The sequence below is a fragment of the Cavia porcellus genome, unplaced genomic scaffold, assembly GCF_034190915.1.
Source record: "Cavia porcellus strain 051 isolate PalLab524CR breed Dunkin Hartley unplaced genomic scaffold, mCavPor4.1 scaffold_2, whole genome shotgun sequence".
Classification (NCBI taxonomy): Eukaryota; Metazoa; Chordata; class Mammalia; order Rodentia; family Caviidae; genus Cavia; species Cavia porcellus.
This window is the reverse complement of record NW_026947485.1, coordinates 7,377,955-7,391,394: the sequence shown is the minus strand read 5'-3', so window position 1 is coordinate 7,391,394 and position 13,440 is coordinate 7,377,955. Positions and strand designations below refer to the sequence as shown.

At 42.4% G+C, this 13,440-nt stretch overlaps 1 protein-coding gene across 13 annotated transcripts in view; it reads right to left on the bottom strand.

Moving 5' to 3' along the window:
- Positions 1-13,440, bottom strand: part of Magi2 (membrane associated guanylate kinase, WW and PDZ domain containing 2) — a 1,223,070-nt gene that overhangs the window by 279,820 nt on the left and 929,810 nt on the right. For all 13 annotated transcript variants that reach the window (XM_063233871.1, XM_063233916.1, XM_063233891.1 and 10 more), the window contains 2 exons: positions 4,739-4,860; positions 2,750-2,932 (listed from right to left, as the gene is read on the bottom strand). In XM_063233871.1, the coding sequence (XP_063089941.1) occupies positions 2,750-2,932; positions 4,739-4,860 (305 nt within the window). The remainder of the gene's footprint in view (positions 1-2,749; positions 2,933-4,738; positions 4,861-13,440) is intronic.

Here is a 13,440-nt window from a genome sequence, read left to right as displayed (position 1 = left end):
GTAAACAAAACACCACTTTTTAAAGTTTGGTTTAACTGGCTGGAAATTTTTGAGAGTGGTTTTAGAATTGGTATAGGGAACTTTGTGACACTTTGTTTTTTAGAGGCTCGGTGATTATATGTCTTTGCTTGATGCTTGATAATCTTTATCACCTGTGTTGTGTCCCTTGTGTGTAATATGCCCTGCAGATGGACTACTGAGACATTACCACATCTTGTGACGGCATGGGGGCCTCTGTCCAGGTCTCCCCGCATGACTTTCATATGGTACTGCCCTTGCAATGTCCTTCCTCACACACCCACCAGCAAATGTCCATTCGTCATCTGGAACTCAGAATCATTCTGTCTCTGATGTTTTCCTTACACGGCTCCCCCCAGAATTCATCCACCTCCTCTGACCATTTCTACGTACTATTTCTACATCTATTTCCCCTGTACTATTTCTATATTCTACAATGAGATACTACCATTATTTTTACACTGCAAACTTGAGGGTAGGAACATGAGTGTCTCCCGTTTTGCATCTCTACTAATTAGCAAACTGTCTGTCACATACCAACTATTTTATAAACTGAACCTAAGTGCGATTCCCTCTATTGTAACTTGTGGAATGCCATAGAACTGTGTTCACACTTTAAAAAAATCATCTCAGAATTGGAGGTAAACATTACATTTTTAATGTCTGATAAACATTGTTTGTTCTATGAAACTTTTTTCCAGCAAGGGGAATTTCTATCCCCATAAAAGCCTGATAGCATTATTCAGTGAGCGACAAGCTTTGCTCTTCAAAAACTTCTGCTGCTGATCCGCACGCTCCTGACTGAGCTGACATGCTGTCGCTCGTTCAGATGGCTGTAGCCCTTCCCAGATGTGAACTCCTGAAAGCCAGGTGTGCATCTTCCATCCTTGCAGTCCTGGTGTGGGGCCATGACCCCTACAGCAAGGTGCTCGTGAAGTATTTGTTCAGTGTACAAACAGGAGACTAAACAGGAGACAGTGAATAGACTTAAATCCTTGGTTCTTCTCTTCCATTACGAATTTGTGATTTTCTTTAATGAAGAAAACCTGCTGAATTCTAAATAAAGTTTTGACTTTGTTGTTGAATAAGGCTCCTGAGGTTGTGTAGGTGTGGCAAATTAATAACACAAGTAGGAAAGGAAAAAGATTTACTGTACAAATATTTGTACTTTGTCTTTTAAATTTATGCTGACAGAAATCTTTTCTAGTTTTGAAACATGGAATCCTGGGTTCAATCAGAGAAAAGTAACTAGGTCCTTTATTTGGAAAATAAATAGATTTGTCAAGTTTTCACTGAAGTTCAAAAGCTCTCGTAATCATTTCTCCTCTTCTAAACTGCTACTAATTCCATAATTTTCTTGCATTCTAATAGGATAATTTAATCACTCTTTGACGTTTGTGAATTTTTTAGTAGCATGAAGGTACAGTTACCTGTAAAATATCACCAGGGGTGTTGTAGACTATCACTCTTGTAGAAAATTACGTATCTTGATTTTTACATCAGAAGTGTTTGCAAAATGTGGTTAGTTTCAAAACTTCATCCAAATTTTTAGATGTATAGGCACATGTATATCATTGTCACTTATTAAATGGTAATGAGTAATGAATTCACAGGTCATCATGCAAAAAGTTACTGATGTAGAATTTATTTCATAATTATAATATACTATTGGTGATGAGAACCTCAATTTTATGTCGTTTCTCTACACACAAACCCCTTAAAAACTCATGAAGATCTATCTGTTCCTAAGTACATAGGCCAGAACTTTCCCCCAAAAAGTAATTCTGTAGTTTGTGAACCACTAGTACCCTCTGACTTTATAAACTTGATACTTGAAATTAAATCAATGTTGCAAAAAAATGTGAAAATGGTGATATATCCTGTTTCTTTGCAGATATAGTTACTGGATTATATAATACTCTAAGGCATTTTAAAAATAACGTCACAAAATTCTTGAATCAGCATTTTATGTGCATAAGCTCAGCTTCAATTTCCTCATTTTTTTAGATAAGGAAATTAATATTTATAAGTTACAGGACTCATTCAAGGTTATGGGCCAGGCAGGCGAATTTAAAATCGGACCAGAATCAGACCTAGTTTATTACTTTTTTCTTTCCTCCATGAACTTTTCATATTTTACCTTTTCCTGTCCTTAACAATTTGCATCTCTATTTCCATGTGAAATTAATTTCAGTTATAATTTAGATGGATATCCAAGTAATTGTATATGAAATTAATCTGTAAGGTCTAGAAGAAACCCATATATTAAAATACTGCATGGAGACATATAAAGACTAATGCCATTTAAACTTTTTCTTTATGACCTCAAGATAGGCGTGCATTTTAAATACATAACCTGGGCGAGTTAGCATGAGAACACTACAAAATTAATATAGATTTAAAAATATCAGTGGCTGAATATGTCAGAAAAACATGAAATATTAATCATATCCCTAAGATGGAGATCTGGAGGTAAATTAGAGAGTTGTCAACTCTCAAGCATACAGTGAATCCAGCAATCAAGAGGGCCAGTCTGAAACAGAAGGAAAAATAGTACACAAAGTTGTTTCTAAATTATTTCAACTCAGGAGTTAGGGAACATACAATTTGTGATTTTTCAGAAAGTGAAGCGACCTTTGGCTTTTGAACTAAAAACACCAACACAGCTCCGTATGTTCACCTTTAGAAAAAGAGGCTGCGAACCGCTTTTCTCCAGCACGAGGGAACTTACCTGTCTCCATCTTTCCGTCCTGGGCGGCGGGCCCGTCCGGAATCACGCTTTTCACCTGCAGGAACTCATCAGGCTCGTCTCCACCGATGATGGTAAATCCAAAGCCCATGTTGCTCTTTTTTAGGGTGGTGCTGAGGAATGTTCCCTTCAACTGGGATGCATCCCGCGTGAAGAGTGGTTTTTCTACATTGGCCGATATAAATTAAGAAAGGAAAAGCACGTCTAAGCACGTTCTCAGGTAAGAAAAGCTGCCCACTGGGCTGTAACCCCGCGTGTGGACGTGGGGACCTCGTACAGTCAATGCAAGCAAGGGTGAGCGTAAAAGAAGTGAGACTGTTAGAGCTTCCGGCAGGCTGAGCAGTCCCAAGCATCCAGGCAAGAAGAAGGCTGCCCCGTTTGCAGAGTGACTTTGTGTCAGACCAGCCTTCCTGTGCTGAGCAAGGGCTGCATCAACAGGCTGCCAGAGCCTCACACAGAGAGAACCAGGAGCCAGCATCAGACACGTTGAAGATGTTCTGCTCGCAGCTATAAAAGAGCCCAAGCAAGAGGTATATACTTGAGAGTGGCCCATGCTGCACAGAATCTTGACAAAATAGGTGCAGAAAACACCAAAACGGAGTGTTTCGGTTGTTGCTTTAAAGAGAACAACAGCCCAGCATCTAGGTCTGTGCAAGTGTCACAGGTAGCAGAACAGTGACACATGACCACATAGCCCAAGGTTCAAATTGTTTAGAAGTGTGCCTGGATGTGGGACTGCAGTCGTGTTAGTTACGCCCCTCATCATGAGATGCTGTAAAATAACCAGATAAATTCTCCATGGTGTTCATGTGCTCTAAAATGTGAGCAAAGGCAAGCTGGTTTCTAGATATAACTATGAATGTAAAGGTAACAAGTTCTTTTTCTAAACACTATCTTGACAATTCAGATTCTATGTCTGGGACTCACACATAGCTGGACGATGAATTTGTAATGCAGTAGGTTTTCCAGCTATGGTTGGCAATAAATGAATATTTCTAAGCATATGAAATGCTTTAAAAGTAACCGATGTGCTAAGAAACATGAGGAAGAAGAATTAGTTTCTCCCCCAAATCTCACTTCAGACCGGCATCTTATAAGATCCTTCTTTTAGTTGTTACTTTTGGGGTGATCTGATAGGTAGTATGAGGTGACTCAGGTATTCTGTATGACACTTTTGATACAGTTTGGGTGATACATAATAAACTGTAAGGCAGTGGAGCTCTGCTTTATCTGTCAGCTTACATATCACATTCAGCTTTATTAGAAATAGAAACTCTTCAAAATAGTCTGCATGTACTCTCACCTGCATTTATCAAACTCATCCCTTGTGGCCCTTTACATTCACATGACAACAGCAGGTACGCTGCAGGGGTGTGGTGTGGACCTTGCCCGTGGGATCCCGACTCCAGAGCCTCTTTTGGGTGCTTTTTGAAATAAACAGAAGCCATACGCTGTGAACAGTGTGTGCCATCGCATTCTGTAACTCTCAGGCACAGTCAGACCTGCACGTGGCCTAGGGACCTACCGAGTGGCCAGGGCCTCCCTGCGTGAATGCGCCAACAGAAAGACAGATCACTCACGCTGCGTGACCTCCCGAGGACAGAGCGGCGACAGGTGGATTTGGGCCTAGGTAATGATGAGGTGCTGCCTACTGTCACAAAGGAGAACGAGCCTTATTCTTGTGCTTGTTCTTTAGAAGACAAACTTACGAGTGTCTGCTTTTCTGTAGTTTACAGTCAACTGTCACAACCCACAGTCTGCTCCTGGCAGTGGGCTGTACTGTCCTAGAAGGGACTCCCGAGGCCTTCCCTGAGCTCTGGGTCCCAGCTGTGTTAGTTGGGAAATACTGCAAACCCCCAGCTAAATGGGAAGGATTGAGGAGAGTAAAGTATGCATTTGCATGGTGCAGCCTGGGGCAGGGTTTGTCACACAGAGCTCCCTTGCAGGCTACATGCAGATGTAGTACAGTACCTCGGAAACCTGGGGCCTGCAGGGGCTTGGTTCCAAGTTCCGTGTGGGGCATGTTATGCTGCTGTAGCTTCCTTTTTGCTTCCAGGACAGGGTTTTCAAACTGTGTTCTTCTATTTATGTGGCTAAAAAAGAAAATTTCAAATGAGGATAACAGCAGGGAAATGTTAGTTAAGAGAACACAAGGATGGGTTTACACAGAGCAGGTGATGAAGGGATACAATATCTGATCAGAGCCAGTGCCTCACCCAGCACGCAGCCCAGCTTCTGAAAAGGTGGACTGTGCCCCGTACATGTGCCTGTTGCCAGCACAGAGTTCCCAGTGGCTTCATCTTGCTAGTGTGTTCACATTATATGTGATTTAGCCAACAGAACCAAAATGTGCAGCTGCTTCCTGGCCTATGGTATTAATTTGAGATGGGTTTGATGGGTTCAAACAAACAACCAATCAACCAATGAAATTTATGCTGGATAGTACTGAGGCACATCATCTTAGCTTTGCAAAACTCCTCATCTCAGACAGGATCTATGTGCAATAAATTCACTGAGAGCAGAGCAACTAGAGCCCATGGTTTTTATACTCAGATCTGGATTGAAGGGTTGGGATCCAGGTTGCCAAGTTTATATAGGGAAGTCACAGAATACCAACGAGCTAGAGATGCTGAGATCTATCAGAAATGGAGCAGTCACCATCTACACGGTGACAGGCCAAGCTCAGACAGAAAGTGGTGGGAGCAACTGTGGCCCAGTTAACCTGAAGGCCTAGAGAATCAGAAAACTGTGTCCTCCTGTAAGGCAGGCTGTATTTGTCAGGGAGAGTAGAAACCACCATCTCTGCCTTGTGGTGGTGGCAGTTTTGCTTTATCTATAACATAAATGGATCTGGAGAGGACTGGCGGAGACATTTATTTTGATTCTTTGTATAAACAGATCGTGCTGGGAAAGCAAGAAGAGGAGAGACAGGTTAGTAAAGGAACTGACGGTTTCCAAGTATTTAACTCCACGTCACCTACTATATACAATGTTCTCAGCTAAGCCTCAGAACAATGCAGCCCTAAATTCTAATCATCTCCATTTTCAAAGCAATGAGACGGACACACAGAGAAATCAAATGACTTGTTTTAAATCACAGCCCAGTAATTGGAAATCTGGGATTTGACCATCACATCTATTTCTGGAAATGATCTCTTACCTATATATTTTCTCTCTTCAATGCATGATTTCACATTGGCAAGTGTAGGCGCTTAGTATGTGCACACGCACCACACGCAGACACACCCACTCCCACACCCACACCCACACACACACACACACACACACACACACACACACACTACTCATTAGGCTCTTCTAATAGTACACATCAGAAAGGAAGGAGATAAAAGAAGCAAAATTGGAGCAGCCAATTATCTATTATTATAAGTCAGATACTGTCTGGTGAAAGAGCAAAATGGCTGCAGAAAGTATGATAAAAGGTTTTAATATTTAGTCCTTTCCTTATAGTAGCTTGGCCAGGACAGCTGTCCGTCACGTTGGCCCTGGACTCGTGTGGTCTTGTATTCAAATTCCAGCCCCACCACTAGCTTGGTTGTGTGACCTTGGACAAATCATTGACCCTGCCTGTTCTTATGTCCCCACATGCCCTCCCTAACCTCTTCCGGCCACACTCCAGCTAATCATGCCCTTCTCCTGTGCTCCCATAAAGCCTTGAACTGACCTCTCTTGTAGTGTGATTATTTTCTTACATCATTCATCATTAAGAGGATCTGAGGAATTTTTAAAGAACAAGTAAGCAAAATTAGGGTAAATGTATTTGAATCTGAGCTCTATTTTGTTATTGAAGTTGTACTATAAAGTATTATTATTATTTTGTCCTTTTGAGACAGTGCCTCACTACGCAGTTTAGGTGAGCCTTGAGCTTGAGAATTCTTTGGGATACGTACTGTATGGTGCCTCCAACCTGTCACCTGTATATAATTATTTTATTGGAAAAATCAATGATTAGCCATCTGCTTTATGGAAACCACGCTGAAATTATTCCATTTGCCATCAAAGTAAGTTTTTAGAGTTTATGGAGAATGAAAAATACTAAGACCTAGTTTGGCATGGCTCAAATCTTACAAATAGTAGAAACTAGATGGATTTAGTTCCCCTGTGCTAATTGCTACAGAACATTTACATCATCATGAAAGAAGTCATTCCTCTAAAATCTCAAATATTCCCATTGTCTAAAAAAACTTCCTACAAAGAAATGTTATGGTAATTGAAAAGAGAAGAGTCATCTTTCTTATGCTCACACATTGAATTTTTTTATTTTAAAGGGAATTTGAAAAACAGTAAAGATAATACTGAATTTCAAAATAAGATTATAGAAAATTAGCAATGGTTATTACATTATATATTGTCGTCTTCAAAATAGTTGCGCAGGTTACCAGGTATATGCATGCAAAATTGATCAAACAATATAAGCACAAAATGGATGTTTTAAAAGCCTTTCTAGCTAGGATGTGAAGCTCTTACAGTGTGTACCAAGGATATGAGAGACAAATGTCATTTTCTGGTTCATTGGTTAATTCCTGAGGTAAGTACCACTATTTCATCTATCTTCCATATAAAACAAGAGCCTGGGAATCCACTATGAGTTCTCACCTACTCTTAATCTCATCTAGTCTTTTATATTTTACTCTGCAGATAAAAAGCCATAAGATCGATATTCTGATGTGGGCCTACCCTGGCGACTCCATTTTCCCGTGCAGAGGGGAAGCCCACGGACAGGAGAAGCCTCCGTGGTGGATGGCAAAGGGCTCTTACCTTCTCCCTTTGCCCTTCCATCCACTCCTCTGCACCGTGAGATGGAAACTTACAGTAGTTATTAGCATGTGGCACTGTCTTCAAAGTTTGGATCCACTTGAGAAGAATTACAAATAAAAAAGTTCAAACGATGCAGGCCACCCTACGGATCAATTGACTCATAACCTCAGAATGGAATACAAGTATTGATTTTTTTCTTTAAAAAAAAAAAAAAACCTTTGAGGTAACTCCAATGTGGTTCCAAGACTGCAGTCTTTTGAATTAGAAGCTATGAAAGTGCAAACAGGTATTGCATCAAGAGTTTCACACCTGGTAAGATGCATCTGGAAGTCTCTTTTTCAGCATGTAGCCTCTAAGCTCCCTAGGAAATACAATTTTGCTCCAGAAAATATCTTCTTGAGGCAGAAGTTTCAGACATACACAACGAGAAAAAACATTTGTAGCTGATTAGATGACATGCTGCTGAAGGTCGTCGCGGACCAGGGTCCTATTTGACCACCGCTTCCTTCACTGGGGCAGGGATGGATGCATGAAGAGAAGATCTGTGCATGCTGAGCCCTTCCGTGTCTGGTCTGCTGCAGGTCATCAAGCTGTTATCTGACCCCTGCCATCAGTGTCCTCCCTTGACACCAGCCTGTTCTTTCCCACCTTGCTTCCCCCAGGGCTTTGGAGAGGGCCATTTTCATGAATTATACTTTCATATCCATGGGCTACTGTCACACCTCTTGACTTCAGTTGGCCCTTTAGAATTAGACCTTTGGGTCAATATCAAAAGCAGAATAGAGAAGCTTTGATGTGAAGTCCACAGGCAAAACGTTTCCAATGTCATCAAGGCAGCTGTGCTAATTATTGCAAGGCATGAGCTTGCCAGTGCTTACAAAATATTTGTTGAATGAATGCACAGATGGAGTCAGGCATGCGTGGAAAGTGACAGCGTTCACTGTCTTTCACTTTTATGCTCTTGTCACACATGTAAGACGATGTGAAACTCAAGGCTACCTTACGTGATATAACCATTCTGCATTTGGGTAAACATCCAGGGGACTCTTCAGGCAGAGAATCTTCTTAAATACTCTAATAACATGGGAAAAGTCATCCCACTTCAGTGATAAAATACTTGGGGGCTCTTAACTGTGGTTGCTCTCTGCATCACAGCAGAGGTGTGCTCAGATGGAAAGGGACTATATTAGGGATCCATGAGGGAGTGTGGGGGGCCGTCACTGTACAGGGACTGGGAAGACTGGCTGGGAATGTGGCCTCGTAGCTTCCTATGTCACCCTTTCTCTGCAAGCTTACACCTTCTAAAGTTTCCTGAATGACAATACAAAGGGTGGATTTCCTGGCTGCCTAAAATTTTCTCTGCTGACCCTAACTATGAGTCCCTGCTTCTGCACTATTAACACCTCCCACCTGAACCCCTGGACTGCAGCTGAACTAGCAGCCAAACATACATAACACACCCTTGTTCTTTGTATTAGCAAAAGTCTGAAAAAGACTCCAAGTCAGTGGTGGCAAACCCTTGGCACATGTGCCACCGTGGGCTCTTTGTTATCAGTGAAAGCTCTGAAAAGTTCGCCATCACTGTTCTATGATGTTTTCTTTCAAGTGTGGGTAACTGGAATAAAACTGACTTCAAATGCAATATAACTGCTTCATGCTGTAGAAACCAAGGGAGGGTCACAGCCTTGCGAGAAAGCTCTGGGGCCAGTGTGCATCCCTGGAGGAGCCTGTCATTAGGAGCTTGGTCCCCATAGTCACCATGCTTACACTCACGTTCAAGCCCATCACACACGCTCACGGCATGTGGTCTTGGGGACAGCATTTACATCCTTTGTGCTTCAGAATTTTTTATTTGCAAAACTGGGATAAAAATAATATCAACCTCCTAAAGCTGCTCTGCATGTAAAATGAGTTAAAATGAGTGAACCACTTAAAGACAGTGTAAGCACTAACCACGATGATCCGGCAAATGCCAGTCTCTCCCATTACCTTTGGTAGGCATTGTGGTAGGGATGCAGGGAGGAGGAAGATGATAAACTGGGCATGAATTGTGCTGGAGGGGAGAAACGAGGAACAAGAAGAAATTATAAAATAGGGCTTGCATCATACAATCTATGTCTTCCTTCTAGTGCTGTGAAAACCTAACTATGACAAGTACTAGATTAAAGCATAGAGTCTTAAATATAAATGATTTTAAAATACGAGCTTTGGATGAATGGAAAAATTGAATCTACTTCACTTGGAGCATTTTTTAAACATAGAATAATTGAATGCTACGTCTTGAATGATTTCTCCCCGATTCTAACACTTAATTGGCCGCTTTCTATGATGTCCATTTATCCCCTCTGTACCTGGGGGGATGTGAGTGGAAAGACAGTCACCCACATCTTACTTTCTCTGTTTTTCCTGGGGTCTGGGAGATGCCCACTACAGGGCTGTGGAGTCCAAGTGGGAGGTGGAACCCTGGCCAGCGAGAAGCACATCGCTGTGTTGCCACGGAAACTCACAGCCAAGTCTGGCCTCCTCTCTGTAAGAATGCCGAGCTTCCCCAAAATGTATTTCCCTGTGAATGACCTCTCCCCGCTCCCAGTACTAGTGCTGAGTTCCTTACCGAGGCACTGACTGGAAATGGGAATTTGACATAACTAAGCCATTTCTGTTGATGAACTACATGGAATGTCAATACTTTTCTCTCAGTGGACAGCACTTTATGTGCTGTCAATCATGCCATGATGACAAGAGCCAAGAAGATATGTGGACTCAATTTCAAAAAAATCTAGAGCCACCAGCAGGGCGCTAAAATGCTGTTTCTACCCACTCCTTCTCACTCCTGTAAAACATCTGTCTAAGATGTTCCTGCCCAGCTCCGGAGGAGCTGATGCATTCCAAAGCTATTTGAGCCTTTTGTTTCTAGAGTGGATAAAAGCAGTGAGTGATAAACTTAAGGTGAGAAAGGGTTTACCTACACCAAAGCTAAAAGACTACACTGGGGCAGGGCCTTTCTATCTCAGAAGTAAAACTGGCCAGTCCGCTTGCACTGGTATCTCCCAGTGCTGGCTCAAGTCCTCTAAGTCTCACATATAAATTAACCAGCTTGCTGGACCTAGGGGACACAAGGATGAACATAATATAACGACCCACCGAGGGGCTTATAGTTCAGTGAGAGAGACACACAGTTGGAAGAACCTCATTTACCTAGGACTAAGGAGTTTCTCGGGACACAGGGTTTTCAGCTCCAGTAAGTAGACGGTCCTCAGTAAAGCAAGGAGAGCTATTCACACGGCAAGTGGCCGGAAAAATATCATGCAATAAGTGCTGAAATCTGCAGGCACAGAGTTAATTTACAGAAAGAAATAACTGGAATGATGACCCAGAGAGAGTCTCACCAAGGAAGAGGAACTTTGGACTCTACAGAGCTGAAAGTGTTTTGCCCCATGAAGAAAATGGCATTTTGAGAAGACGGGAGGAGACAAGGTGTTCAGGAATATCAGTCCTGCTCAGCCTGCCAGCCGGAGAGCAGAGTGCACGTGAACAGGTAGATGGAAGGTAATGTGCTAGAAGCCCCGGGACGAAGCTTTGCTCTGTCTGAGGATCTCCCTCCTTCCACTGCGGGAGGGTGTGGGTCCAGTGGGCAGCCCCTCTCCCGCCTGCTGACGTGCCTTATGCTTCAACTCCAAAGGCTGTAAGACGAGTTTCTCCGTTTCAAGCAAATGGAGAGCTGTGTGTTCCCTGGAACGGCAGGAACTTCAGCAGGACGTCCTGGCTGCCTCCAGTGCACTAGAGTCTCTTCTTCCCTGGGCTATGAGGGTGAAGAAGAGATGCAAAGCGCCGTCATCCAGAGGAACGATGAATTACGTGGACAGGAATAGCAGGAAGAGCACAGCCTGTGCTGGGATCTATATCAGATAGGCCTGCTGGGCCTCGGTCAATTATTTATGAGTTGTTAAAATGTGAAGTCGTAATTCAGTTTAAGTCCACTGAACTCCAGAAAATATATTGTAATTGTATCTAATGATGACACATACACAGTGGTGAATGCAGGAATGCTTTGGGGCCCGAGTCCAAGGAGAGCCACAGAATTACCAAAACTCAGAATGGCTGGGCCTCGTGGAGGCGGCATTACCAGTATGTAGAATTATACAGGAAGAAAGGAGTCAGGAGAAAGACGCTGGCGAGGGAAGATGGTAAGACGGGCGCCGACTGGCGGATCCTGAAGATTGGCAGACACACAGACAGCTCCGACTTCGTGTTACAGCCAAACTCCCCAGCTCCAAATCCAACATTCAGAGATGGAAAAAAGATTTTGAAGTATGATTGTTGACTACTGGGTTTCTAAAACTCCACAGACCAGGAGGAAATCAAACACACAGCTCCTTCTTTCATACGCTAGAATGTGGTACCGGAGAGACTAGAAACAAAACACAGTTTTAGAAATCACTTCTGAGGAGGCTGAGGGAGAAAAAGGCCTCCTGCCTGGAATCTGGAATCGGTGCCAATCTTTGCTTGCCTCTAACAAGTGATCACGAAACCTGGGTGGGTGCAGGCAGAGAGCTACAAATCTGGAAGATGAAAGACCCAGGGATGATAGACAAGGTATGGAAAGGGGAGAAGAGAGAGATCAGAGTTCAGCAGCAATAAGAACAAGGAAAGGAGAAGAGAAATTGCTTTTTTGCTGTTGTGAATAGATTGCTTATGGGAGACAAGTCTTGAGTGGAGTTTTACATAATTAATACATGATGTCTAAAATTATGCCATTACCAGAAGATCAGAGCTGATGGCTTCGTCTAATGGCGAGAAGGATGTATTTCTCAATAACTTGGTTGCTTTTTTCTAAAGTAAAATTCCTTTTTCCCACATTGAGGTACACTTTGGGTTCTTCATTTCGGAGCTCCAAATAAAGATGAAAGGGTGCACTGCTGGCACCTCAAAAGGACATTTCATTTTGTGTAGTTTTAAAGTTACTTAGCTCCTGCCCACATTTAAGTTCCACCTAATAGATGCACAATTTGTTGAAAGAAGCAGGATGGATGTCAGCTTTGTAGACAGAGGAGGGAATAAAAAGGAAGGGTGCATGGTGGAAGAGGCTGGGAGCTAAGGTACATCTATGACTTGGTTTTTGCCAGCTTCCAGATAAATAAGTTGCTTGCTTTTAATTCACCTGTTCCTCAGAGAGGGTAAAGAATTTTCTGCCCATCTCATAGCAAGAGGCAGACGCATGAATCAAGCCCAGCTCTGTGTACTGCCAAAAATCTAAGCAAATCAATTTTATGTATTTCTGACACAAATATTCATTTTCTTTTCAAGGGAAATTACTTATGTATGTGCAGGCCTGGGCTGTGTCTGATAATCTACAGTGCATTTTGGTAAGGTGATTCTCAATTTGTTTTCATTGGCTTTCATTATGAAACTGGAAACTTTGACAACATTGTAAATTACCTGCTGATATTCTGAAGAGGAAAATGTGAAAACACAGAACATTGTTTTGATTATATTTAATAATTTTGTGTTTTTAAAGAACTAAATGGCCATGTACCAAGACACAGTGACTGAGTATGTTTCAGTAAGAAGCATATGCATGTGTCTATGTTTTGTTTATTGAGAAAGTAAACGGTAATGAGGGCAGGATCAGAAACCAGGACAACATGGGCAACATGGTTTCCAGTCTAGACTTATCTCTTCTAAGAGCTGGCTTCCCGCTCCCCTTTGGGCTACTCTAGACACCAATTTCCTGAATATTTTGCTCTTCTCAGCCCTGGAGGTTGAGTGTGGACCCTGCTTCTGGGGATTAGGATAATGAAGGAAGGAGATTCGGGGCTATTACTTATAAATTGCATGGGAGTTGCATGTGAGGGAGAGTGGGTGTGAGCACATCTGTCTTTCCTCAAGCTTTGGAG